Source organism: Dipodomys ordii, unplaced genomic scaffold (assembly GCF_000151885.1).
Source record: "Dipodomys ordii isolate 6190 unplaced genomic scaffold, Dord_2.0 Scaffold97, whole genome shotgun sequence".
Lineage (NCBI taxonomy): Eukaryota > Metazoa > Chordata > Mammalia > Rodentia > Heteromyidae > Dipodomys > Dipodomys ordii.
In genome coordinates this window covers 8,572,272-8,599,268 of record NW_012267313.1, presented here as the reverse complement: position 1 = coordinate 8,599,268, position 26,997 = coordinate 8,572,272, and the positions used below count along the sequence as shown (strand labels likewise).

Here is a 26,997-nt window from a genome sequence, read left to right as displayed (position 1 = left end):
CCAAAACTGACATGATAAAAAGCCAAACCTTAAAAATATACTGGGAGCAGAAAAATCTCAGGGGTTTTTCAGCCTAGGCTGTCCTAGAACCTTGAGCCTTCCTATCTCAGTTTGCAAAATTGCTAGGATTTATAGGTGTGAGATACAGGAACCTAGCCATTTCTTGACACCTAATTACAGTGATATAAATTACACAGGTATATTCTTTAAAGTTTGAGAAGTGTAATATTTTGAAATCAAGTAGCAATAGTGTCACAACATAGGATTGTGTAGAATCCCTATTTTAGAAACTGTGAATGTGGTCTCCTCTTTCCCCTTTAAGACCAGGATCTTACTATGGTCTAGCACTGAACTTGTGACTTTCCTGTTTCCTAATTGCTAGGATAAAAGTGGTTACTACCACATCTGGCTTAAATGTGTTTTTTTTAAACCCATTTTAATGTGTTGTTAAAAAATCAGATAATTTAGCCGGGCGCTGGTGGCTCACGCCTGTAATCCTAGCTACTCAGGAGGCTGAGATCTGAGGATTGCGGTTCAAAGCCAGCCTGGGCAGGAGAGACTGTGAGACTCCTATCTCCAATAAACCACCAGAAAACTGGAAGTGGCGCTGTAGCTCAAGTGGTAGAGTGCTCGCCTTGAGCTGAAGAGCTGTGGGACAGTGTTCAGGCCCAGAGTTCAAGCCCCACGACCGACCAAAAAAAAAAAATCAGATCATTTGCTGGGTGCCCGTGGCTCACGAGTGTAATCCTAGCTACTCAGGAGGCTGAGATCTGAGGATCGCAGTTCAGTGCCAGCCAGGGCAGGATCGTCTTTGAGACTCTTTAATTAACCACCAGAAAACCAGAAGTGGTACTATGGCTCAAATGGTAAAGCATTAGCCAAGCTAAAGAGCTCAGGGACAGCGACCAGGCCCAGAGTTCAAGTCCTACAACCGACAAAAACAAACAAAGCCCCACATAATTTGCCAAACCAAGGTAGAAGATTCCCTGGTAATGTTTTTACTTCATGTTTAGAAGAATTTTTATTCTGCCTTTTTGAGCCTTGAAGCTATATATTTTGTCTGTCTTGTTATTAAAAGAACATTTATACCCATTTTGAAATATTTCTCTTAAATTACGAAATTTTCATTTATGTTCTTTGAGTAAATACACACAAATTTTATCTCTAAATGTTTTTATAATACTGAGCAAAAAATTAGGCTTGTAAAATAAATGCCTTTAGAAATGTTTGGTTTTGGGCTGGGAGCCTGGCTCAGGCCTTGGAAGCACTGGCTTAGCAAGTGTGAGGCCTTAACTGTGACTTAAGTATATGAGAATACAAGCAGTTAGTTCAGTAAGTTGATTTTTAAGGAAATAATGACTTATTTTAAATAGTAAATTAGTAGAAGATTGGAAATACATAATTGACCTGTGAATAATGCAAGTTTGAATTTTGGTGGGTCTACTTTATTTACATGGATGGTTTTAGAGATTTGTGAGTTTGAAAAAACTTGGAGATGAATCATGTAGTCTAGAAGAAATAGAAGGGTTATGGGAAGCGATATTTTAAGGAATACATAAAATGTATTTATGAAATTGGCCTTTGCTAATATAAAAATACGTTTCTTACAAAATGTTAAAATTTGTCCATATACATATACAGGTGTTATATGGCTACATTTGCAGTTGAGAAATGTAAACAAATGTAAAGATGCAGCATTCATAAGTAGAAAAAGTTCACTTATGCTGTAATAATTTCATAATCATCTGTTCATATTATAGTGGTAATATTAAGTATTGTATCCACTTAAAATTGTTGGCCCTCCTGTGATTGCTGGTCATCTCTGAATATTTTGTTTCTCCAGTAAATTTTGTGTTGCTTTATTTTTTTTATAGTATATAACACTAAATTATAGAATGTGTTAATTTTCTTTATTGGTAAGGCTTTTGTCAACAACAGTTTATTGGTGAAGTTTTGGGGGAATCAGGTTAATATCTGGATTTTTGATTCCATGAGTGTCAGTGCTTCTAATTTGAGATCTGAACTTCTAATTTGGGACTTGAACTCAGGGTGTTTTCACTTGGCTTTTTTTCATCTCTGGTGCTTTACCACTTGAATCTCACCTCAATTCTCCTGAATAGTTTGAAGGGTCAATAGTATATGGCATAAATTAAGTTTAAGAGGCTAAGAAAGAATGTACAAGCTGGGAGCTGGGAGCTCATGACCGTAATCCTAGCCACTCAGGAGACTGAGATCTAAGGATGGTTGTTATAAGCCAGTCCAGGCAGGAAAGCCTGTGAAACTCTTATCTCCAATAATCTACTCAGAAAAAGCCAGAAGTGGCACTGTTGCTCAAGTGGTAGAGCTCTAGCCTTGTACAGAAGCAGCTCAGGGACAGAGACCAGAGTTCAAACCCCAGGACTGGCAAAAAATAAATTAATTTAAAAAAGAATGTATAGACTTAAAAAGAGTCATTGAAAAAAATTAAAAAAAATATTATAAAGGTGAAGTTACAGAGGGGTTACAGTTACATAAATCAAGTAAAGACTATATTTCTGGGGGCTGGGAAGGTGGCTCAGTGGTAGAGCGCTTGCCTTGCATGCATGAGGCCCTGGGTTTGATTCCTCAGTACCACATAAAAAGAAAAAAGTCGGAAGTGGCGCTGTAGCTCAAGTGGTAGAGCTCTAGCCTTGAGCTGAAGAGCTGAGGGACAGCGCCCAGGCCCAGAGTTCAGGCCCCATGATCAGACCCCCCCAAAAAAAGTATATTTCTTTTTGGACAATGTCACCCCTTCCCTCGTTCTCTTCTAGTTCATTGAAAAATTTAAAAAATATAGTTAAATACAGCATTTGGTATATATGTGAGTTTTATCTGTTTTCTTTGGTAGTGGTACTGTTTGAACTAGCAAATGTGAATTTGCTAGGAAGACACTATCTTTTGACCTTCAACTCTTTGCTTGCTAGTTTTCTTTCTCCCCTCCCTTCCTTTCCTCCCTCTCTGTCCCTTCCCCTTCTCTCTTTTTCTTTACACCAGTACAAGGATTTGAATTGAGGGACTAGGAACTGTACTTGTTTTTCCTTAAGATGAGCACTTGGCCACAGCTCCACTTTTGGCTTTTTTGCTAGTTTAATGGACACAAGAGTCTCCTCTCTCTCTCTCTCTCTCTCTCTCTCTCTCTTTCTCTCTCTCTCTCTCTCTCTCTCTCTCTTTTGGTAGTTCTAGTATGTTTTTGTTTAATCCCTTTTGAATTTCTTGCAAGTTATAGGGATAGACATTGTCATGTAAGTTCCAGCTGTTCAGAGACTATTGTTTTATTTAGGGGACTATTCTAATGAGTACTGTTTAAGGCAATATTTTATGTATATAATAATTGTATAACAATATATTAATATAAGTATAAAATGAGTGGTTAGTCCCATTTCAAAGCAGTCAAGCACTATAATGGCTTATGTTTATTTTAGTACATATACTGAATACAGTATATATAATGTAATATGTAATAGTTACAGTATATAATATATGCATATACATGTATATTTTATATATATGTCAGTCCCATTTCAAAGCAGTAAAGCACTGTGATGACTCTTGGCTTTATTTTTGAATTTCGGTTTCCTGTCTGTGATACTGTCATATAATTTCCCCTGATTATATAGGAAGTAGTTGTTTTGAGCATGGATTGTGCTGCTGCAGTCATACTGCTTTTTCTGGCTTCTATGACTACTGCCTTAATAGGTTGTGATATAGGTGTTCAGTCCATAGAAATCTTCTGTTAAATCATCAATAAACAATACTTGTCAGGAGGTGAAAACAAAATTTACTCAGGGACAGTGGATCAAATTGGACTAAATCTACTTGTTATCTGTACATAAAGTAAATGCTCTTGGTGCATATTGTGATTTTTTAAAAATCTTTTTTATTCTTTCGTTTGATTAGGAGAAACGAAATGGGTCGCTCCAATTCTAGATCACATTCTTCAAGATCAAAATCTAGATCACAGTCTAGTTCTCGGTCAAGATCAAGATCACACTCTAGAAAGAAGAGATACAGGTGAATTTGATCGTGAATTTGATGTGCCTTGAATTTTTTAATTGATTATATAACTTCAGTGTTGTATTCATCTAGAAGGCCAGTAAGCCAATTAAAAATTACTTCATTCTGTGACATAAATCTGTTGTACTCAATTTAAAAGATTGATAATTTCCCCAATTACAATTTAGTACATAGCCGTGTTTGGGTTTGAATCCAGATCCCAAATCCTTATTTTGTACTATGCTAGTATAGAATGGATTTCTTTGTATGTTCCATACCATTAAAAGATAGCAAAATGTAAGAATTACTTGATACTGTATTGTATAGTCTATTGTATTTTATAGTCTATTCTTGATTTTTATTTTATTAAAAAATATAACTGGTTTTCTTCAAATAGTATTGCATACATAGCACAGAAAGTAGAAGCCACATGTTGAAAATAAAGAGTGGCCAGCCATTAAAAAATATTGTTTTCATATTCATTTTCTAGGCCTAGTTTTGCTGAATACCAGTGGTGTTTCACTATATATAATAGTGTGTAATTCTTTTCTCCTTTTATAATACATGATGTCATATCATTATAGTTTTTTTTTTACATTATCTCTTTAAGGGCCAACCTAGATGTAATTTGCTAATACATGTTACTTGGTTTTTGCCCAATTTTTGGTATGTTCATTTCTTAGGCCTTAGTTCTCAGAAGTGTATTACTTAAAAAAATTAGAAACTAGAAGCAATAAATAAATGAGGCTTTAGAAAATGCTTCATTTTTCTCACATTGATATTTATTTCATTTTTAGTTCTAGGTCTCGTTCCAGGACATATTCAAGATCTCGTAGTAGAGATCGTATATATTCTAGAGATTATCGTCGAGATTACAGAAATAATAGAGGAATGAGACGACCTTATGGGTACAGAGGAAGGGGTAGAGGGTATTACCAAGGAGGAGGAGGTAGATATCATCGTGGTGGTTATAGACCTGTTTGGAATAGAAGGCACTCAAGGAGTCCTCGACGAGGTCGTTCACGGTCCAGGAGTCCAAAAAGAAGATCTGTATCTTCTCAAAGATCTCGAAGCAGATCTCGTCGGTCATATAGATCCTCTAGGTCTCCAAGATCATCATCATCTCGTTCTTCATCCCCATATAGCAAATCTCCAGTCTCTAAAAGACGAGGGTCTCAGGAAAAACAAACCAAAAAAGCTGAAGGGGAACCTCAAGAAGAGAGTCCAATGAAAAGTAAATCACAGGAGGAACCGAAGGATACATTTGAACATGATCCATCTGAATCTATTGATGAGTTTAACAAATCGGCCACATCTGGTGATATTTGGCCCGGCCTTTCAGCTTATGATAATAGTCCCAGGTCACCTCATAGTCCTTCACCTATTCCTACACCACCTAGTCAAAGTTCATCTTGCTCAGATGCCCCCATGCTTAGTACAGTCCACTCTGCAAAAAATACCCCCTCTCAACATTCACATTCCATTCAGCATAGTCCTGAAAGATCTGGGTCTGGTTCTGTTGGAAATGGATCTAGTCGATACAGTCCTTCCCAGAATAGTCCAATTCATCATATCCCTTCACGAAGAAGCCCTGCAAAGACAATCACACCACAGAATGCTCCAAGAGATGAGTCTAGAGGACGGTCTTCATTTTATCCTGATGGAGATCAGGAAACTGCAAAGACTGGAAAGTTCTTAAAAAGGTAATAATTAAAGGAGGAGTTGAGATTATAATAGTAAAATTTAATCATAGTATTTAGCTGTTTTCCTACTTTATGGCAGGATTCCACAACTATTTTTAATCAGAAAATTTTGAGAGGTTAAGTGTTTTAGTAACATCCATTTTAATTTTATCCATTTTTAGTTCAGAATTAACAGAAACAAGAAGAAATTGAGTAGTATAGAGCACAATCAGTTCCAGAATTTTTTTTTGTGCTAGATTATTGAAAGCTTTTCCTTCACTAGCATATGACCTACATAAAGAATATGTGTGCTGGTGGCTCACCCCTGAAATCCTAGCTACTTAGGCTGAGATCTGAGGATCACAGTTCAAAGCCAGCCTGGGCAGGAAAGTCCAGAGACTCTTATCTTCAATAAACCGCTCAAAAACCAGAAGTGGTGCTGTGGCTCAAGCGGTAGAGCGCTTGCCTTGAGCTGAGGAGCACAGGAACAGCGCCCAAGCCCAGAGTTCAAGCCCCACAACCTTACTGGGGGAGGGGGGGGAGAGTACGTGTTACATTTACACGTTCTTTTGTAGTACTATATACATTGCCTACCTGTCAATGTTTAATAAATTTTACTTGGCTTTAGAAAAGATGATGCTAATTCTTACTGACTCTAATGAAATTTATAGTTTATGCAGATTCTCTCAAGTATTGTAGACAGAGTTGCTAACAAGGCATAATGAAAATTGGTTGCTAAAAGTAAGGAACTTAGAAAAATTGACACTGAAGTCTGGAACCTCAATTTTTTTATTGGATTTATATTCGGCTTTTATTAAATATTGCCAGAAATCATTTTCTGTAACAATTTGTATGAACCATTTTGTGATTCATTTGGGGTTGTAACTATCCTTATGAGCTCTTGTTTATAGTGACAGATAAGTGAAATCAGTATAATTACAAGTAGAAATGTTATAGATAACATGTATGGTCTACTCTATGCCTCAGAAGTTAAGATTATCTATTTTCTCTCATTGCTGATCCTTTGATACTAGGACAACACATTAAAGTATATGTAAGTGATCTACAAAAAATGCAGTCCAGAGTTACCATCCTCTTCTTTGTTTATTCACAGGTTCACAGATGAAGAGTCTAGAGTATTCCTGCTTGATAGGGGTAATACTAGGGATAAAGAAGCTCCCAAGGAGAAAGGATCAGAGAAAGGGAGGACAGAGGGAGAGTGGGAAGATCAGGAAGTCCTAGATTACTTCAGTGATAAAGAGTCTGGAAAACAAAAGTTTAATGATTCAGAAGGGGATGACACAGAGGAAACAGAGGATTATAGACAGTTTAGGAAATCAGTCCTTGCAGATCAGGGTAAAAGTTTTGCTACTGCATCTCACCGGAATACTGAGGAGGAAGGACCCAAGTACAAGTCCAAAGTTTCACTGAAAGGCAATAGAGAAAGTGATGGATTTAGAGAAGAAAAAAGTTACAAACTTAAAGAGACTGGATATGTAGTGGAAAGGCCTAGCACTACAAAAGATAAACACAAGGAAGAAGACAAAAGTTCTGAAAGAATAACAGTAAAAAAAGAAACTCAGTCACCTGAGCAGGTAAAGTCTGAAAAGCTCAAAGACCTCTTTGATTACAGTCCCCCTCTCCATAAGAATCTGGATGCAAGAGAAAAATCTACCTTCAGGGAGGAGAGTCCACTTAGGATCAAAATGATAGCCAGTGATTCTCATCGTCCTGAAGTCAAACTCAAAATGGCACCTGTTCCTCTTGATGATTCTAACAGGTAATTCCACATTGGTGCCCTGTAAGTAATCTATGGGTAATTGGTATTACAGTTACCTTATTTTCTGAACAGATAGTTTTTGCATTAAAACCAATGGTGTATTTTGTTTGTGTGTGTGTTTGTTATTGATATGTTCCAGACCTGCCTCCTTGACTAAAGACAGGCTACTTGCTAGTACGCTTGTCCATTCTGTCAAGAAGGAGCAAGAATTCCGATCCATCTTTGACCACATTAAGTTGCCTCAGGCCAGCAAAAGCACTTCAGAGTCTTTTATACAGCACATTGTGTCCTTGGTTCATCATGTTAAAGGTATGCATAGTATGTTTAGTGTCATAAATTAAACATCTCCTGCATGTAAATAAAATAATAAGTAGGTTTACTAATGTGTTTCAAAGCTAGTGGGTATCCATCAGTACTATTAAATTTTGGGGGAAAATTATGTGGCACAGGTATTGAAACTCCTGAAGATATTTAAGAGAAACTGACCAAAGTACTAGAAAATATTTGTACTGCTGAAAATATTTTTAAAATGAACTGAAGATCATCTTTATATATTTATAAAGATCATCTTTATTATATGCCTGTGACTTGTGATAATAATGTATTGTTGGCATAGATTTATAGCAATTTCATAAACAAATTTTCTGTTTAACTGAAGAACTCTGAAAATACAGGAAACATACTATTACTTCCTCTCTTCTGTGCTACTTAATTTGTTTTTATAACTCTTAGTTTTTTAAGAATGATAAACCAGAGAAAGTTTACTAGGGCTTTTTAAGGGGTGTAATTTCAAGAAATCTATGAGCATGTTACATAAAGTCTTAAGTGTGTGCATGTCAACTAAAGTAATGATTTTATATATTCATCAATATGCTGTAGTTTTAAAGAGTTTTTTGAATATCACTTTTTTGGACAATTAGGTTAAGGTTTGTGTTTTATGCTTAGTAGGTTCTCAGGACATACTCTGTGGACTTTTGGTATTTAAAAGTGTTTTTAAAAAGTGTCATGACAGTAACACATAGTTGAAACTTGTCACTAGGAATTACTTATGTCCTTGATGTTTCAAACAGTATTTAAATAGTTACTGAGTTTCTTTTTTGGCTGTAATTACTTAAAACATGGTATCAAAAGACTTTGCTATTTTGCTATTTATAATTTGTGAACCAGTTTATGACCATATTACTGTGGTACCTTAAATATGAAACATTAACATTTTGCCTTTTTTTGCCTTTTTTTGCCCTGACTTTACAATTTACTGAATTTTGAGATCAGATTTTGATAATTTTTTCCTTTTTCCTTTCTTTTTTTTAACTTTTAAAAAAAAGAACTGTAGTTACATTTCATAATTGGTGTTGTGCAACCGATCTGAACAGCTCTTTATTTATATAGAGCTGAAAATGCCCAGTGATGTTTTCTTTTTCATTGTAACTAGGTCCTGGAATATGTTTTGAAATGGCAAAAATCCATGTTTCAAAGTAAAATAGCTGTTGAAAGATACAGGCAAAGTTGAATCTTCTGTCTTCCTGGCAAAAATGGCATAAAAACTGAGTTGCTAGCTCAAATTCCTGGGTTTCATGGAATTATTGAGGCACTACCCTTGTAGTGGCCATTTCAAGTTTTAATGATTGGTTATGAGACATGTGCTGGATATTGGGCGGTAAGTTGACACAGATGTACATTGACCTGTAAAGCAGATAGCTTACTTCATAATATAACATTTCATGTATACGTCTTACTATTTTACATTTACAGCATATTTTGAACTGGTTAAAAACTAATCATCATTGATATATTACTAATTTAAAAATTGTTTAAAGAAAGATAGGATATCATGAGATGTCAGGTTTGCCAAGACGCCAGATTTTTGGAGTAATTAGTGAATGTGAATTGATTAAAATCCAATTGAATGGCAGTGTTCAGTTTTTTGGTTTTTATAAAGTCATTTCTGTTGATCTTAGCATAGTGCTTAAAATAATTTCATTAATTTACTCAAACTTTGTGCTTTTTTCATATTCTCTGTAAATGGTTACTTGAAATAGGTTCATTGATTCATGAGTTAGCAAGGTGTGAGGATATCACATTACTGTAACGTTTTTGTTTGAAGAAGTAGTGTGTTAAAAGTGGAGCTCTATTCTTGACTTAATTTACCAATTACCGTTGGATTATGAATAGTATTGACAGGGAATTGTGAAGATCTTTACTAATGAAGTTAAAAAGGAAAGTAAGAGGTTTTTGGAACATTGGATTCTCTTCTGCTAGGTTTCTTGAGAATATTTTTCTTTTCACCTGCTACATGCCCTTCTGTCACAAATGTAGTGTTATTTTGAAAGATGCCTAATCCTCCAGTATTTCTCCTAAATCAACAGAGCAATACTTCAAATCACCTGCAATGACCCTGAACGAGCGTTTCACTTCATATCAGAAAGCCACTGAAGAGCATAGTGCCCGGCAAAAGAGCCCTGAGATACACAGGTACATGTGGTATTGAATTTGCATTTAAGAATGATTTGAAAGGAAGGCACTTTTAAATAAGATCATATAGGAGGGAAGTATATTACTATGATACATTCCAGCTTTTGTTGGAATGTATGTGTTGAATAAATTTTTATGTTAAATGTATTTCAAAGTCATGACATTTTCATTTTTCTTGGTTAAAAGTTTTTAGAACTTAAAATACTAACAATCATGCAGTATAGAATTTAGTTATCAGTTTTTTGGGAAGAGGGAGGACTGTGGTGTTTTGGGAGAGTGGATGCTTAAAAAGTAATGCTTAGGGGCTGGGAAGGTGGCTCAGTGGTAGAGCGCTTGCCTTGCAAGCCTGAGGCCCTGGGTTCGATTCCTCAGCACCACATAAGCAAAAAGAAAAAAAAAGCCGGAAGTGGTGCTGTGGCTCAAGTGGTAGAGTGCTAGCCTTGAGCTGAAGAGCTGAGGGACAGCACCCAGGCCCAGAGTTCAAGCCCCACGACCAGACCCCCCCCCAAAAAAAAAAGTAATGCTTAAATTTATTCCTAGTAAGTTTATTAAACTACCTGGTGAGAGGTAGAAGATATTTTCATAAAATTTTAAGTCAGATGTTTGTGTTCTGTGATCAAGTTATTTAATCTGAGTGTTCATCTGCAGAATAAGAATGTCCATTTGGTTGGTTGTATAATTAGTGATGCCGGGTTTAAAGTAACACACTGTACTACTTGATGAGGTTTTGGTGGTGACTGCTAAAGAAGCACTAGAAATTTTAGTTGACCTAGCTTAAAAATGAAAGTCACAGGGCTAGGAAGGTGTCTCAGTGGTAGCGTGCTTGCCTTGTATGCGTGATACCCTGGGTTTGATTCCTCAGCACCACATAAGCAGATAAAGCTGGAAGTGGTGCTGTGGCTCAAGTGGTAGAGTACTAGCCTTAAGCTGAAGAGCTGAGGGACAATGCCTAGGCCCAGACTGTAGACCCCACAACTGACCAAAAAAAAAAAAAAAGGCACAGAATGAGACTAAAGATCAACTGTGTGTGTAAAAATATAGGGGCTCTTAGAAGCCACCAATCATGTGTTCGCTGGGATTATTGGATTAATACTTAAATGGTAATGTTTATTAGAAAAAGTATATTTCAATTTTGTGTTAGAAATGTTTGTTTTGAAAGTAATACAGACTTTTGGGAGGTATCAATGGGAGGGTGCTAATTGAGATGGTGATAGATGATGACCATGGTCCATGTGCGAAAGTAGAAATAGAACAGTGAAGTCTGTTGAAATTGTTTTAAGTAGGGGTGTGAGATAAGGAAGAGTGATGGAGGAGGAGGGTCAGGATTGATATGGCTACATTGTTTATATGTTTTGGAATGTGACAACTCCCCTCCCTTGTACAACTTAATTTATGCGCTACTAAAAAAACAAAATTAGGGGCTGGGAAGGTGGCTCAGTGGATGAGGCCCTGGGTTTGATTCCTCAGCACCACATAAGCAGAAAGAAAAAAAGCTGGAAGTGGCGCTGTGGCTCAAGTGGTAGAGAGCTAGCCTTGAGCTGAAGAACTGAGGGACAGCGCCCAGGCCCAGAGTTTAGGCCCCACAACCGAACCCCCCCCAAAAAATAAACAAAATTAGATGTTTTTAAGAATAACCTATATTTATATATAAAAATCTAGCTGAAGCGTTTTAATTGATATTTTTCTTTTTCCTTTTTTTGTGTGTGAAATTAGAATTTGAACTTTGCCTTGGTATATGCTGTCCTACTTGAGCCATGCCTCTACCTCATTTTTATTTCTTGTTTTAGAAATTAATAGACTAGCCAGGCACTGGTGGCCTGTAATCCTAGCTACTGTGGAGGCTGAAATCTGAGGATCGCAGTTCGAAGCTAACCAAGGCATGCGATTCCTTTCTCTCTTTTTTGGGGGGGGGGTCTGGTCATGGGGCCTGAGCTCTGGGTCTGGGTGCTGTCCCTCAGCTCTTCAGCTCAAGCCTAGCGCTCTACCACTTGAGCCACGGCGCCACTTCTGGCTTTTTTTTCTTCTTGCTTATGTGGTGCTGGGAAATCGAACCCAGGGCCTCAGGCATGCAAAGCAAGCGCTCTACCACTGAGCCACCATCCCAGCCCCGCAATTCCTATCTCTAGTTAAACACCAAAAAGTTGGAAGTGGAGGATGGCTTAGGTGGTAGAACAATAGTAACCATGGACAAAAATTTGAGGAACAAGTACCAAGGCCCTAAGTTCAAACCCTAAGACTGGCACAGAAGTGAAGAAATTAATAGACTTACTATAATAAATTAGAGAAATCATTATTTTCTCATGACAGTGGGAAGTGCTGTGTATTCTTTTGAAGCAGAAAATTGTTACAAATACACTTTATTTTACATTAAGGAGAATTGACATCTCTCCAAGTGCCCTGAGGAAGCATACGCGTTTAGCAGGGGAAGAGAGAGTTTTTAAAGAAGAAAATCAGAAGGTATGCCTTTTAATTCTTCTCCCTCCCTTTTTATGAAGTTGGAATTAATATATTAAATATTTTTTTTAGGACTTTAGAATGTTGACTTTTAACTTAATAAGCATCATATTTATGGTTGTGTTTGTTGGGGAAATTAAACTGACATTAGAGTATCTTAAATCAAGAATAATTTAAAAAATGCTAATTGAAGAAAAATATTAGGCCTGAGAAACGTTTAAGAATAGGTAGGGTATAAAAGCAATTTATATGTTAAATTATGGTTTCTGTAATGTTTTAAGGTAAGAGTATCCAAAACTTATTCATAAAATAGTATGGATATCAAGAAGTTATCCTCTTATTTTTAGGATTTTTAATGTGGGTTAAGTATACAGGAACTTGTTGACAAGTGAACCTTTGGAACAAAAATTCACTATTTGAGTACTTTGTCTGTTTGAGGAATGGCTTTATACTTGAGAAAGGAGCTTCTGAAAGATTAAGCACTGGGATAGGCTGGGTGGGATGCTTAAGAGCCTTGGTGAGAATGGAATTCAATGGTTATGGGTACTCTAATAATTTGTTTGACATTTACTAAGGAGACTAGCTAATGGAAGAGGTCATAAAACGTCTAGTAGTAAAAATTTACAGAAAAGTGCGAAGGGATCCCATACCTGTTTTGAGAAGATGAGTGATCTTTTGGAGTACTGCTTACTTCTAGTTATGGCCATCAGTATTTATATTTTGAAAATAATTACTTTATAAACAATGATTCTTGAGGTTAAAAAAAGTATAAATATATCTGCTGCAGAGTTGGAATAGTTTAGTTGTTTTGAAATACTGGCATTTTTATAGAAGCTGTTCTTTACAGTAACAGTGTACAGGTCTTTCAGTGGTGTGTGTCATTAATTTACTGAATGTGGAATCTAGAGCTTACAAAGAAAGTAATTTCTTTGTGTATATGACATTGATTTTGGAAAAACAGACTTTAAAACATGAATACTTTTTTTCTTTTAACTTCAGTACATTGGGTTCAGTATTGCTTAATTACATTTTACCAACAATCTTTTCTGTCCTCATGCTCTGACAGTATTTTCTCTTTTCATTACTCAGACCTGATTTCTATGTATAAGAGAGAGAGTAGTACTTACTGATAGATGGACAAGTGGAAATGACATTTTTTACTTTTTTTTTTTTGTCAATCATGGGGCTTTGAACTCTGGACCTGGGCCCTGTCCCTGAGCTCTTCAGCTCAAGGCTAGCACTCTACCATTTGAGCCACAGCTCTACTTCTGTTTTTTGGTGGTTAATTGGAGATAAAAGTCTCACGGACTTTCCTGCCTGGGCTGGCTTTGAACCATGAGCCTCAAATCTCAGCCTCCTGAGTAGTTAGGATTACAGGCATGAGCCACTGGTGCCTGGCTCATCTTTTTAAATAAATAATTAACATGTATTATATACTTTGCAGTTTGCAAAGTAGTTTGCTTATCTTGTTCTGTGGACTTGGTCACATCTAGGTGAATAGGAAATGGGTTTGCTTGTGCTTAGATTTTTTTTCCCTTGTTATCCTAGGAGCAAATAGGTGAGTAGTTCTTACAACTTGATATATCTTCAAGTCGTGTATATATGTATATCTGTATATACACTTTGAGTATTATGAATGCTTACAAATATTAAAGCTAAACTTCCCTGGGTAAATACTTTTAATTGTTGAATACTAGCAAGGATATCCACATTGCTTAGCATCTTACTGATGTATAATTTCTCTTCATTCCTAGATGCTTCTTTTCATCTTCCTAAATTATATAGTATTTGAAAAAGCAATGGAACAAGAAGGAGGTGAACTGTGACCCAGTTAAACTAATGTCCGTTGCAATACCTGAATTGAAAAAGGGCAGTATATGGCCCAAGATACTAAGTACAGGATTGCGAATAATATCTTTTTGATTTGTTTTGAACTTTGTTCAACCTCAATTAGTTTCATTAATTATATTCTTGCATGTTATGGAAATTAGAAATCTTATTTTTGAAGTGTTTTTTAATTGGGTTTGTCAATTGATCTGGGAAAAGCTTGATGATAATTGGTGTAGTTAATGAGAACCATTATTTTAGGATACTTTGACCTTTATAAGCAGAAGGCTTCATCATAACAGACTATATTATTGTTAAACTACTTTTAAGAAGCCATTTGGAAGGATGAGGATGTATACTGAGTGGAAAAATGTTTACTTTGCATTTACCAAAGTTTATTATAAATTGCTTTGTTGAATAAATCCTATAAAGTGTAATACAGTTTTTAGTTATTTTTCTAAACCCACTGCTTTTTAAACAAATGTTTAGTAAAAACAATAGGTACATTTTAAGAAAAGCTGAGGATGATGTTAATATGTATATGATCCATTATTTTTTGACATTAAAAATGCCAATTTAGAACCTGACATAATCTTAGCTACATATGTGCATCTATATCTATATATACACATACATTTCCATTTCTTCCTGAAATCTATATTTTATGTCTGTCTTTTGTAGGGAGATAAAAAATTAAGGTGTGATTCTGCTGATCTTCGGCATGACATTGATCGTCGTAGAAAAGAAAGAAGTAAAGAACGGGGGGATTCCAAGGGCTCCAGGGAATCCAGTGGATCAAGAAAGCAGGAAAAAACTTCAAAAGATTACAAGGAATACAAATCTTACAAAGACGACAGGTAATTGTTAAAATTGTCTGAGTTAGGTTTTAGCTTCTAATTAGCCTTTAATAATTGTCAGCTTAATTGCTTTCAATTTTGACTGTGTAATCGAATGTTTAAATTTAAACAATTAAAATTATTTGTTTTACAGCAAAAATGTATTTGTCTTTTACACGGCTTATGGTGGATGAGGACAAAAACTTTGGAATAGCAAGCTAACACTGAAAAAAAAAATGACAAATTAATGTGTCCTATTATCCAGGCTACATCAGGAGGTTGGACTTCAATGCAGTGCATTTCTAGAAACAGTTTGTGTAAGAACTTTGGTTCGTTATGCTTGATTCCGCACTTTTTCAACTCATAACACCCAGAGTACAAGAATTTTAAACTGATTTCTAGTGGTTTTAACATGGGAAAAATTGGGGGGGAGGAAGGACTAGAAATAGTGATGTGTATTAGTTTTTCAAAATAATATTTCCATGGATACTGTTAGCAGTGGTAAGAGTTACCCAGGTATGACCTTTTCGGGTGTTGCATTATTAGACTCATGTAAATTTGCTCATCATAGAGTTGAATAATAGGAATACAAAGTATTATAGATAATTGTTTTTCTTGCTGTTCATTAGGTACATCGTGAATTTTACTCGTGTTTTAAAACTTATGACTGGTATTTGTAATATCATATGCATTTTATTTCTATATTGATGTTATGGCCCAAACCATACAAACTGTTCTCATTCAGGGTATATAAACTGCAGTTATTTTGAAACTTGGCCTTTAGAACATTGTTTTTCCCACTCTTCTTTTTCCTTTCCTTAAAAAGATTTTATAAATTAACTTAAAATATTGAACTGAACTTTATTCTTGAATTTTACAAACTATTTACTAGTTTCTAACTGGCAGGCTATACTATGCTTGTTATTAGTGACAGAAAACAAACACTGAAGGAGAATGGAAGTAGACTGTGTCAAAATTTAACACCCAATTATTTTACTTATGTAATATTTTTAATAGGGGATAGTTTGACTTAAAATATTCCTCTTATTATAATACCAACAGGGTTCTTGATGGTTTTTAAAAATAGTCCCATTTTTCCCTTTGTTTTATAGTAAACATAAAAGTAGAGAGCAAGATCATTCTCGATCATCATCATCTTCAGCATCACCTTCATCTCCCAGTTCTAGAGAAGAAAAGGAGAGTAAGAAGGAAAGAGAAGAAGACTTTAAAACTCACCATGAACTGAAAGAATACTCAGGCTTTGCAGGAGTAAGCAGACCACGAGGAACCTTTGTAAGTAATGAAAGTTACCTTTGATCATTTGTTTTTAACTTAGTATATACAGGGAAAATCAAGTAGATGATCTAGGGATTGTTTTATGAGGCATTATTTTTAATCTTAGACTTAGTCTTAGAAAATGCAGTGGCAGTTTAAGTATCCTCTTTAAGATGAAATGCCACTTTGAGAACTTGAAGTCTCTGTGCTTTGTAAGTATAGATATTTTGTAAGTATAAACAGTCTTTAAAGACTCAAGATTCAGGAGAGTTATGTTTTAGCTTCATTTCCACAGTTGCTTATAGGTCTAAAGGCTGTTTAAAAAAGCTAAAAACACTGCTGTGTTCATCGCTGTATTGAAATTACTTCATTTTTGCCTTTTATTGGAATTACTTCATTTTTGCCTTTTTTCTTCATATCCTTGCTTATTTGTGTATTATAGAAAATCATGTAACTTTCCCTTTTATTCTACATAGCAGAAATTATCTCCATGTAAACTTGCTATAATGAATGTCCTCAAAAGTAGCGTATCTTCTTACCTTTTTAATTTCTAGATTGTTTTCTACTTTGAGGTCTCTTGAGTTGGGTATTAGTAATGTTCATTAATTAGATTATTGGGAAAGAGAAGAGCTTTCACATTGTTAAAGAAGTGGTTGAGTACTTTGGACTCCTACTTTTGGGTAATTCAGAAGAATTAGATAATGTTTGGCTAGAAAAGGGGAAATATTCTGTATTTTAAAATACTAGTTTGGGCAGCCTTCTAACACAGCTTGTTTTTCTTAACCTACTCAATTTCGAGTACCAAAAGGGTTTTAGTTTTCTATTTAAATTTTTTTTTTTGCCTATGCTATACATCGGCTACTTTTCAATCCTCAGTGGTGCTGAGAGAGAGATATTTAGGTAGGAAATTAGGACATGTTTTTTATTGTTACTGCAATAAAGTTAGAGTTTGCATGTAACTAAATACCTTCAATTGCATTACTAAACAATTTTGTTAATGTTAATCAGTTTCGAATTAGAGGCAGAGGAAGAGCCAGAGGAGTTTTTGCTGGGACAAATACTGGTCCAAACAACTCAAATACTACTTTTCAAAAGAGACCGAAGGAAGAGGAATGGGATCCAGAATATACCCCAAAGAGCAAGAAGTACTTCTTGGTGGGTGTTAGAAATCTATATTTATTTGGTTTGCATTAATTTTCAGAACATAATAGGAGAATACATTTGAGTACAGATATTCACGAGGAGAATTCACCATAACTTGGGAAACCATTAAAAATATCACTATTAAAAGCTGAAAATGTGGGTCCCTTACTACCGTTTATATTTTCCTTGAAAAACATAACATATTGAAAAACATATCCTGGCTGATCAGGATAAACTAAACATAAGCAATATTCAGAGAACATAATTTGTAGTTGAGCTTAACATACTTTTCATATTTGTCTATAAGATGGAGATATTTTAGACTTCTTATATCCTCTTTCATCACAGCTATTTCTTTAAATGAAAGTCAGGAAAAGATTTAGGGTCTTAGGAATGTTGTCAAATTTATTGGAATAAAAGGAAAATATTCCTGGTGCTAGTGGCTCACACCTGTAATCCTGGCTACTCAGGAGGCCGAGATCTGAGGATCTCAGTTCAAAGCCAGCCGGGGCAGGAAAGTCTGTGAGACTCTTCAGTTACCTGCGCCTCAAGTGGTAGAGTGCTTGCCTTGAGCTGAAGAGCTCAGGGACAGTGCCCAGGCCCAGAGTTCAAGCTCCATGACTGACCAAAAAAAAAAAAAAAGAGGGAAAATTAAAAAATCACATTCTAGAAAATGCAATCACTGGATACACTGATTTTGATCTTTTGGTGGAATGCTTTTGCCTCTGAAGTAGATTTCAAAGGATAGAGCTTGAGATTGTGGCTTCTTTGGTATCTCTAGATGACAATTTTTTGCAGTTTGTCAAGGGGAAAAACTGTCTTGCATTAAAAGGAAGAGAAATGTTTAAAGTATCAGTGAAGTTATATTTCTAAGGCTAGTTGTGAAATATAAGTTGTTTGGAGGAAGCAAAGAAAAAATGGTAAGGGTTTTAGAGCATGCTTTCTTAATTTGACTTTTTATGATTAAAACAATTATGACATACTTTCTTTGTTAAGTGTAAATGATATTCTGAAGTGAATTTGTAGAAAATTGACAATACTTAAAAGTTAACTTTCATTTGCCTCTTTTGGAAATTGAAAGAGTTACCTTTTTTGTTTTTTTGTTTTTGCCAGTCGTGGGGCCTGAACTCTGGGCCTGTGCGCTGTCCCTCAGCTCTTCAGCTCAAGGCTAGTGCTCTACCACTTGAGCCACAGCACCACTTCCAGCTTTTTTCTGCTTATGTGGTGCTTGAGGAATCGAACCAGGGCCTCATGCATGCAAGGCAAGCACTCTACCACTGAGCCACCTTCCCAGCCCCACCTTTTTTTTGTGTATGATGTATAATACTTGCTTTTACTGCTGAGAAACTCAGGGTATGTTGTTTTTGAGTTGATATTCAAAAATGAAAAAGATAACTTCAAAAGGTTCGTCTATTTTTTGTTTTCAGAATTTACATATAAACATTATGTTTTTGTGTTTTTTTTTTAAACAGGGAGTTGAACTTAATGCCAGGGTGTTCTCCCTTAGATTTTTGCCCCTCCATTCACTTCTGGATTTTTATGAAAAAATTGAAAATAGAGTCTCAGAGTTTTCAGACAAAATTGGATTTGGACATGCATCCTCAGATTTCAGCCTCCTGAGTAGCTAGGATTGCAAGTGTCAGACACCAGAACCCTAAAACATTTTTTAAAAATGTTATTTAGTACAGTTTGAACTCAGGATCTTGTGCTTGTAAGGCAGGTGCTCTACCACTAGAGTTACTCTGCTGCCCCTTTCCCTTTTCTAATTATCTTTATAAAGAGTTGTAAAGGGCTTTCAGTTGAACATATCAATTTACATATATTATGAAGAATCTTCATCAGAGTTACCTCTTCTATCATTCCTCATTGGTTATTTCCAAGATAGGGTCTCACTTTATGCCCAGGCAGGCCTGGACTGTGATCCTTAATTTGTGTTTTCTTATGTTGCCCAAATGACAGGCATATGCCATTGTACTCTGATACTGTGATTCCCTGGCTGTAAATTTATGTTCTATGTAAGGTTTAGAAAAGGGATAATGATTAGGATAGTTACAAGATTTGAGAGTTATTGAGTGAAGTAGTAGGGTACTATATTTTAGAAAATATGAGAAAACATGGGAACTGTGTGACAATCCTAATTGGATGTTGGTAGGAAGAGGAAATTCTAGAGAACAGGTAACTGCATTAAGGAGAAACTTATTCTGTTCTTAATTTGAAGTGACTGAAGGTAATCAAGTGCAAATATATCCAATAATGTAGATCAGAAGCATCATTTTATAGTTCACCATTACAGGTATGATAAGATCTTGTATTTAGAAGAGGATTGAAAGATCATTGTCTCAAATGTGGGACTGGAGTAATGATAATAAAAGCCAGACAAGTGGACCAAGTATGAAAAGTGGAGTAAGAGAAAGTGAATAGTGAGCTAGTAGATTGGAATTATGAAAATCTACCTGCTGTTAATCATTCAGATTCTCCTATAATAGATTTTTATCTAAATGGAGATATAATCATTTTAGGTTGGCGGTAGTTTTATTGATAATACCAGGGTGTTAAAGAATTCAGTAACTTATCTGTAAAATTAATACTTTATACATTGCTATTTTGAACTATACTTTGAAATTTTGGTCTGTGTATAAAGTGTATTTATGTATCATGTTGATACTGAGTAAAATATCAAGTAGAAGACCTTAATTTTCTTCATAAATAATTCCCATAGTTATTTTTATTCTTAATATATAATGAAATGATAACTTTTGGTTTTATATAGATATTGAATTTAAAATAGTTTGCATCCTAGGTAAAGATATTGTGACTTGTTTAGAAAGTTAGTGTTGATGAAACTAAACTAAAACGGTTTGCAAGTCAGAAAAAATTGATATTTATACCTATATCCTACCTTAGGTTCTTTCTGCATAACTGGGTGACATAAAAATGTTGTTCCCTTCAATGAAATATTAGTATTACATAGTGTAATAGGAGTTTAAATGTTTCACATGTACTAACTCACAATGTTCCTAAAGTGAAGTGTTTTTACAGAAAAAAGAAACAGGCATTGAATAGCTTCACCATTATATGGCTTGTAAGATTGGAGTTAGAATTTGAGCACATGCATCGAACCTCCTGAGCTAGATTTGTGAAAGTACTGTAAAACTACAGTAGCATTTGGTTGTATTGTATTTTGAAACTTCCCATGTCAAAACTGAGTTTATGAAAGAGCATGGTAATGCTTTCAATAATAGGAATTCCAGGGGAGACTCTAACTAGTATTAGGTAGAACAACCTTGATGGGGTGAGTATGAAGAATTGAATGAAATAAGCAGGACAGCACTGAAGTGGACAAGTTCCCAGTTTTGAGTTGATATGTTTCTTCAGAGGATGAATAAGTCCCTTGCAAGTTGATTCTTTTATGTAAAGGAAAGAAGAGGATCCAGAAAGTTTCATTCTAACGTGGACTTTTTTTTTATAAATTATTTTTTACCTGTAACTATCTAACTTCTGATTGTTTGCCATCTATGAAATCTTAATATTGAGGTAGAAATTTTGGATGTAAGAATTTGAGTATTAAGAGCATGGTTAGCATCAAAAAATTTAAATAGCTATTAGGATTCCCTCAGATCCCCAGCTTAGTGTATATTTAGCTATTACATTATCATCTGAAACTTTAGGTTAAAAAAAAGTATCAAAAAATAATTGCTAGTTTAACTCTGGCATCTAGTTTTGCCACTGCTTTTCCTTTTTCTGCTAACTCTAAGATACCTAATAATAGCATATCTGGGAAATTGATTCTGTGCTTAATGTGCCTTAATTTTTTTAATCTGTAAATTAGGGATACTAACAGTATTTTACATAAATGTTTAGAGGATTAGGTAAGTAAATACATGTAAATAATGTAGAATAACGGCATACCCATAGAAAGAACTTTAGAAATAATTATCATCTTCCATTCAGTGCTTAGCCAGGTTTTCTCTTTTGATTTCCAAGTGTTTATGTGAGTAGATAAATTCTCAGAAGTTACATACATAGTTGTGGTTTCTGTAATATTTAAAACCATACTGTTACTTCCAGACTTAATGAATAATAGGAATACTGAAGGCAGTAAAGTTGGATATTAATGCCATAGGGAGCATGATACAACATAATTGAGTAGGCAGTGTTTTTAAGTGACAGACTTTTAAAATAGTGTATTTTGAAATGAAGGTTTTCCTGACATACTTAAATTCGTACCTTTGTTAATTCCAGAAATCATTCATAGAGTCATCCATATTCCCTTTCATTAACTTGGAAAAGATTAATAGTTAGGAAGTCCTTTCTTCCTTGTAGTCTTTTACTGTCTTGTACTATCTCAGTATTTGTCTTGTAAGAGTGTAAGCTGCATTAATTGGATACACAGAAAGGCATATTTAGAATGTGATAATTTGCAAGTTAGAGAATATGTATTTATAAAGCTAATTGTGACAAAAGGTTCAAATGAAATAGCTATAATACAAAAGAAGATAACTGAGGCATATTACATTAGGAACTACAGTATAGAAGTAGCTGAAATATATTACACTAGAAACTATGCCATTGTGATTTGATATTGACAGTCTAGCCCAGACGAATGTATGTATACTTCTTGATGAGATTTTAAAATGTTTTTGTATGTAGGATGTAATTTTCTTGCCACATGTTTAATGAATGTTATGGCATTGCAGTGGCACTTGTGGCTTTTTGCTACATCCTTTGCCACAACCTTATGACTGGTATTTTTGTGGACACATTGGTGGTTTTATTTTACTGTAATGGTAAATAACAAGTAGAGTTATTATACTGGTGGAGCATAGACAGGCTAATAGGGAAACTAAAATAAAATTCTGAAAGTAATAATTTAGCAGTTGATAGTCCCCAAATAGTTCTCTGGGCCACCCTTGGTGTTTGGGTTATTAAGTAGTAGGATGTAATCGTTCTTTGAGAATGGAACTTTTTTGTTGAAAAAATTTTTTTTTCTTGAAAAACAAATCAGTTATATTGTTTGTTTTACTATGCTTTAGAACATTACTAATCTCCAGACGAATAATTATATGATTTATGATTGAAGAAGCAATCATCTTTACAAGAAAGATTCATTGATTTTTCTTTTTTTAACCTTTCTGTAGCATGATGATAGAGATGATGGTGTGGATTATTGGGCCAAAAGAGGAAGAGGTCGTGGTACTTTTCAACGTGGCAGAGGGCGCTTTAATTTCAAAAAATCAGGTAGTAGTCCAAAATGGACTCATGACAAATACCAAGGGGATGGGATTGTTGAAGATGAAGAAGAGACCATGGAAAATAATGAAGAAAAGAAGGACAGACGCAAAGAAGAAAAGGTAAAAATTGTATTCCTTGTTATTCTGACATTCTAATTTAGCATGGGTTCATGGTAAACATATTGTTATGGATTGCTTCCATTTTTCACATCCTTATTAATCTTTATTTATGTTTTTCTCTTAGGAATAGTGATTCTGAAGTAAGATTGCAACAGAGAGCAGAACTTGCACCCACCATTTTTTTTAACCTGATTTTTGTTTTCATATAAGAATGTAAGCATTTTACTTAAAATTTACTGTTTGCAAGTAGTCTAGAAATTTGTTTTAAAGTCTTCAAATACCTTGAAGAAACAGTAGACTGTATGTTGAAAATCGTACTGATAAAAAGTAGAAAATTGTTACGTACCATATTTGTAACTATCAACTTTTAAAAAAGAACTTTTACTGTTTTTGTTACATGCATTGTAATTCTGCTTTGTCTATATGATATGGTCAAGTACAGCTCTGTGAAAGTTCTGATTCTCTCCTCCCTGTTTGTTACTGTTTTATTCTGAAGTAAACGTTAGCTCTACACAAATCCTTGAAGAGAAATTGTCTGTAGTGACCACACTAATAATTTTAACTCCATATCCTTAATCTGAACACTACATTATAGGGTGACTGGTGTTTGAAACATACCATGAAGTTGTTACTTTGGTCAAACCAGCTTAACATTTCTGCAAATATTAAGGAAAAACAAGCTTTGCCAATAGCTATAAAAGTAAAAATTACCAAGTTGAGAAAATACTATTTTTAATGAAAGCAAGCCGTGGCCTACAAAACAATCCTTTTTAGGAGTCTTTCACTATTTGAGTTCAAAATTGAGTATTCTCTTTACATTCTTTTGATAGCTTGAGTCATGGTCTTTAGTATCAGCTGTTTGAGACAGGGAAACTGGTTTGTAGTGAAATTGAAAACAAAAATCCTTGTTCCACAGAACCATGTTAGTATTCAAAGAACAAAACCTGTACTTCTGGTATTGGTATGGATGAGGTTTATCCTGCAGAGTAATTTGATGTAATATATGATTTGACAGCTTACTTATTTGAGCTTCTGAACAGCTGAAGATTAGTTTGTAGTGTAATCACAAGAAGTGGCAGACAACATAACTGTTCACTAGTATAATATTTTAAGTAACATGTTCTAATGTCACCAATAAAAGATTTTGTCAGGAAAATTGTAGTATTGATTTAACTTGATTCTCCACTCCCCCTCATTTCAGTTGTAATTTGTAAAATGGCCTTTTTTGTTTTCTATTGTTCAGGTAGCTAATCTTAAATGTCAGTTTTTTTTTAATGTAAAGGAGTAAAAATAGTAAACTTCAGTGTTGTTTTGTTTTAATATGTAAAGGAAGTCAGATTCATTGGATTCAGCTGGATGACTTGTATATTTTTGCATTTAAAAATGCTCACTATTAATGTAAGCTTTTAAGGCTCTTTAATTTTCAGTTTTGATGGTTTTGCAGTGTGTCTTTCATCTTGATTATAGCCGGGGATTTTAGCTAGGAGGTATTAGAAACAAAACTACACCAAAGTTAGCATACACTTTCTTTGGCTTAAGATTCTTAGTGTTGTATTATTTTTTACAATTGTTTCTGAAATTAGTAAATCAGAATGAATATCCACCAAAGCCAAGTTTGTGTTGCATTATTCTGGACATAATACTGCATTTGGAGTGATACTAATATTAAAACAACATGGATTTGACCCCTCACACAATTCTCATGACCATTCTATTTACAAGTATACAGATAAACTTATTTTAAAAGTTACTAATTGGTTAGACACCGAATCTATGCATGTTTATAAATGTGCAGGTTTTGCTTTTGTATTTAAGACAGAATGGAATTTGCTGAGAAATTATTTATAGGAAGTTGGCAAGTTATATAAATACAGTGCTATAACTTTTAGTTACTTTTATTATCTTTAAGTTGAGAAAAGAATATCCTACCAGACATTGTAGAGTAGGGTAATTATGAGAATTCCACAGTATAATACCATTATGATTGTTACCTTTTTCAGAGCTAAGCATATAAACAAGTAGTGTGTGTTATTTTTTTAAGCCACAATTTTAATTCTACACTGTGACATGTTTTAAAGCTGAGTTGGTTCCTTTGGTAAGTTACTAGATTACAAGTGCCAGAAAATAACTTGGATAGCTGCATTAACATACTTTCTTTTGCCTAGAGCAAAGAAATAAAAATGAACCAAAGGATTTTTCCAGAAAAAATAAGATGTTTAAGAAGGCCATGACTCAATTCTTGGGTGTGTATGCTTTTCACCATCCTAGGAATTTTAATAACAAAAAGCAAAATAAGTTTCCCCCAATTGCATTCTACTTCAAGGAATTGCTGTTGTTCCCTTTTTTGTCACCGTTGAAATCATTGTTGGGAATTATAATTTGAGAAAAAATATTACCCAGTAAGGATGAATGTAGATGGCTAAACGATTTTTACTCAATGTGATGTATAAACAGGGACTCTTGTAAATTGTCATATGCCAATAAAATGTCATAAGTGGTAACAGCTGCTGTTTGTTTACCTAATTTTGAAATCATTATGTATTCTTCCTTACGGATTTCTATTGCTTATTTCTAGACCCCAGAATATTAACTCATTTATATGAGTTATATAAGTAACTTGGTATATGTTGATAAAATTCCTCAACTATTACTATCTTTCCCTGGGAAAATGAGAAATTGTAACTCATAAGTGAATCATTACTAAAAAACAGGCATTCTAGCTTTGTAGTTTATTCCTGTGTTAAATACAGGGCCTTCCTTTAAATCCTCCTCTAGTTAATAACTAAAGGATTGTTTCCTTTAGTAAGATCTTGTGCAGTTCTTACCACACTGACAGATTATTTTGAAACATAAAATGTGCCTCCTTTTCAGCTGGAAACATTTTCACAGAACTTTGTGTGCTAAGACAGATTGACAATTTTTAACTTTTAACTTAACCTTTTTATTTTGAGATCACAAGTTCTTATGCAATTGAAAGTTACTGCAGAGTGTCCCTTGTATTCCATCCAGTGGTGAATTGATACTTGGTAAAGTGAAGTACACTTCCAGTACTGTAAGTATCACATTCTAACCACCTCCTTTACCTTCAGTGCCATTGATCTACTCTCTGCTTCTCTAGTGTTGGTTCAAGAAAGTTCGATACATACAGAGAAACAGACATGATGTAAGCTGGGATTGGCTTTTCTCAGTCAACATGATTCTCTGGGGATTCATCTGCTTGGTGTGTGTTTCAAGAGTCCACTCCATTTTACTGCTAAATAGTGTTGAACATGTGGACCCACAGTGGTCTGCTCTGTCATTCACTTCTGAAGAATACCTTGTTTTCCAGTTTTGTGATCATTGCAATTGTTGCATCTATATAAACATTTGTGAAGTTTTAAAAGTTTTTAATTGAGATGAAATTTACATAAAATAAATTTACCCATTTTAAAACAATGCATTAGCAATTTAGTACATTCATAATGTGCCACTTACAGTTCTGAAGTACTTTCAGCACCTCAAAGAAACCTGTTTTTATTAAGCAGCTGTTTCTTATTTCTCCTCCTGTAGCTCCTGACTGACATACTGTACTATACATACTCTACAGCTTTCTGGTTAGTCCGTGTAAAGTTAGGCATACAATAGTTTTTGGTTTTGTTTTCTCTTGTTGCCAGTCCTTGTATTCCTTGCTAAGCTTTTTTGTTTAAGGCTAGATTTCAACAATGTGAGCCATGCCTCCAGTTCTGGCTTTTTGCTGGTTGGAGATGAGACTCCTGGACTTTTCTACCTGGGCTTGATTTGAACTGTTATCCTCCAGTCTCAGCTTCCTGAGTAGCTTGGATTATAGGCCTGTAGTGAGCCGTTAGTGTTTAGCTGGCTCAGTGTATTTTTCTGCTTCATTTACTTCCAAATAAAATCACTTCATTGGCTGGGAAGGTGGCACAGTTGTAGAGCACTTGCCTTGCATGCCTGAGGCCCTGGGTTCGATTCCTCAGAACCATATAAGCAAAAAAGAAATCCGGAAGTGGTGCAGTGGCTCGAGTGGTAGAGCACTAGCCTTGAGCTGAAGAGCTGAGGGACAGCGCCCAGGCCCAGAGTTCAGGCCCCATGTCCGCCCCCCTCCCAAAAAAAAACATTTCATTGTTAGATGGCTGTATAAAATTCTATTGTATATATAATACTCATTT

General features: G+C 34.9%; 1 protein-coding gene across 7 annotated transcripts in view; it reads left to right on the top strand.

Moving 5' to 3' along the window:
- Bclaf1 (BCL2-associated transcription factor 1) overlaps positions 1 to 26,566 on the top strand; it is a 32,912-nt gene extending 6,346 nt beyond the window's left edge. Inside the window, exons 3-15 of one of the 7 annotated variants that reach the window (XR_001175459.1) lie at positions 3,916 to 4,029; positions 4,809 to 5,714; positions 6,808 to 7,473; positions 7,613 to 7,782; positions 9,840 to 9,945; positions 12,318 to 12,402; positions 14,908 to 15,083; positions 15,217 to 15,379; positions 16,175 to 16,355; positions 17,346 to 17,492; positions 22,619 to 22,831; positions 22,956 to 23,044; positions 24,997 to 25,337. Coding sequence is in view for 2 of the 7 variants with exons in the window: in XM_013026838.1 (XP_012882292.1) it covers positions 3,926 to 4,029; positions 4,809 to 5,714; positions 6,808 to 7,473; positions 7,613 to 7,782; positions 9,840 to 9,945; positions 12,318 to 12,402; positions 14,908 to 15,083; positions 16,175 to 16,355; positions 17,346 to 17,492; positions 22,619 to 22,831; positions 22,956 to 22,961 (2,760 nt within the window). In the remaining 5 variants the exon portion in view is untranslated. Of the gene's footprint in view, positions 1 to 3,915; positions 4,030 to 4,808; positions 5,715 to 6,807; positions 7,474 to 7,612; positions 7,783 to 9,839; positions 9,946 to 12,317; positions 12,403 to 14,907; positions 15,084 to 15,216; positions 15,380 to 16,174; positions 16,356 to 17,345; positions 17,493 to 22,618; positions 22,832 to 22,955; positions 25,338 to 25,949 lie in introns of those variants that run through there. The other 6 variants (XR_001175456.1, XR_001175455.1, XR_001175458.1 and 3 more) reach the window with 6 other exon arrangements.
- The last annotated feature ends 431 nt before the right edge of the window (positions 26,567 to 26,997 follow it).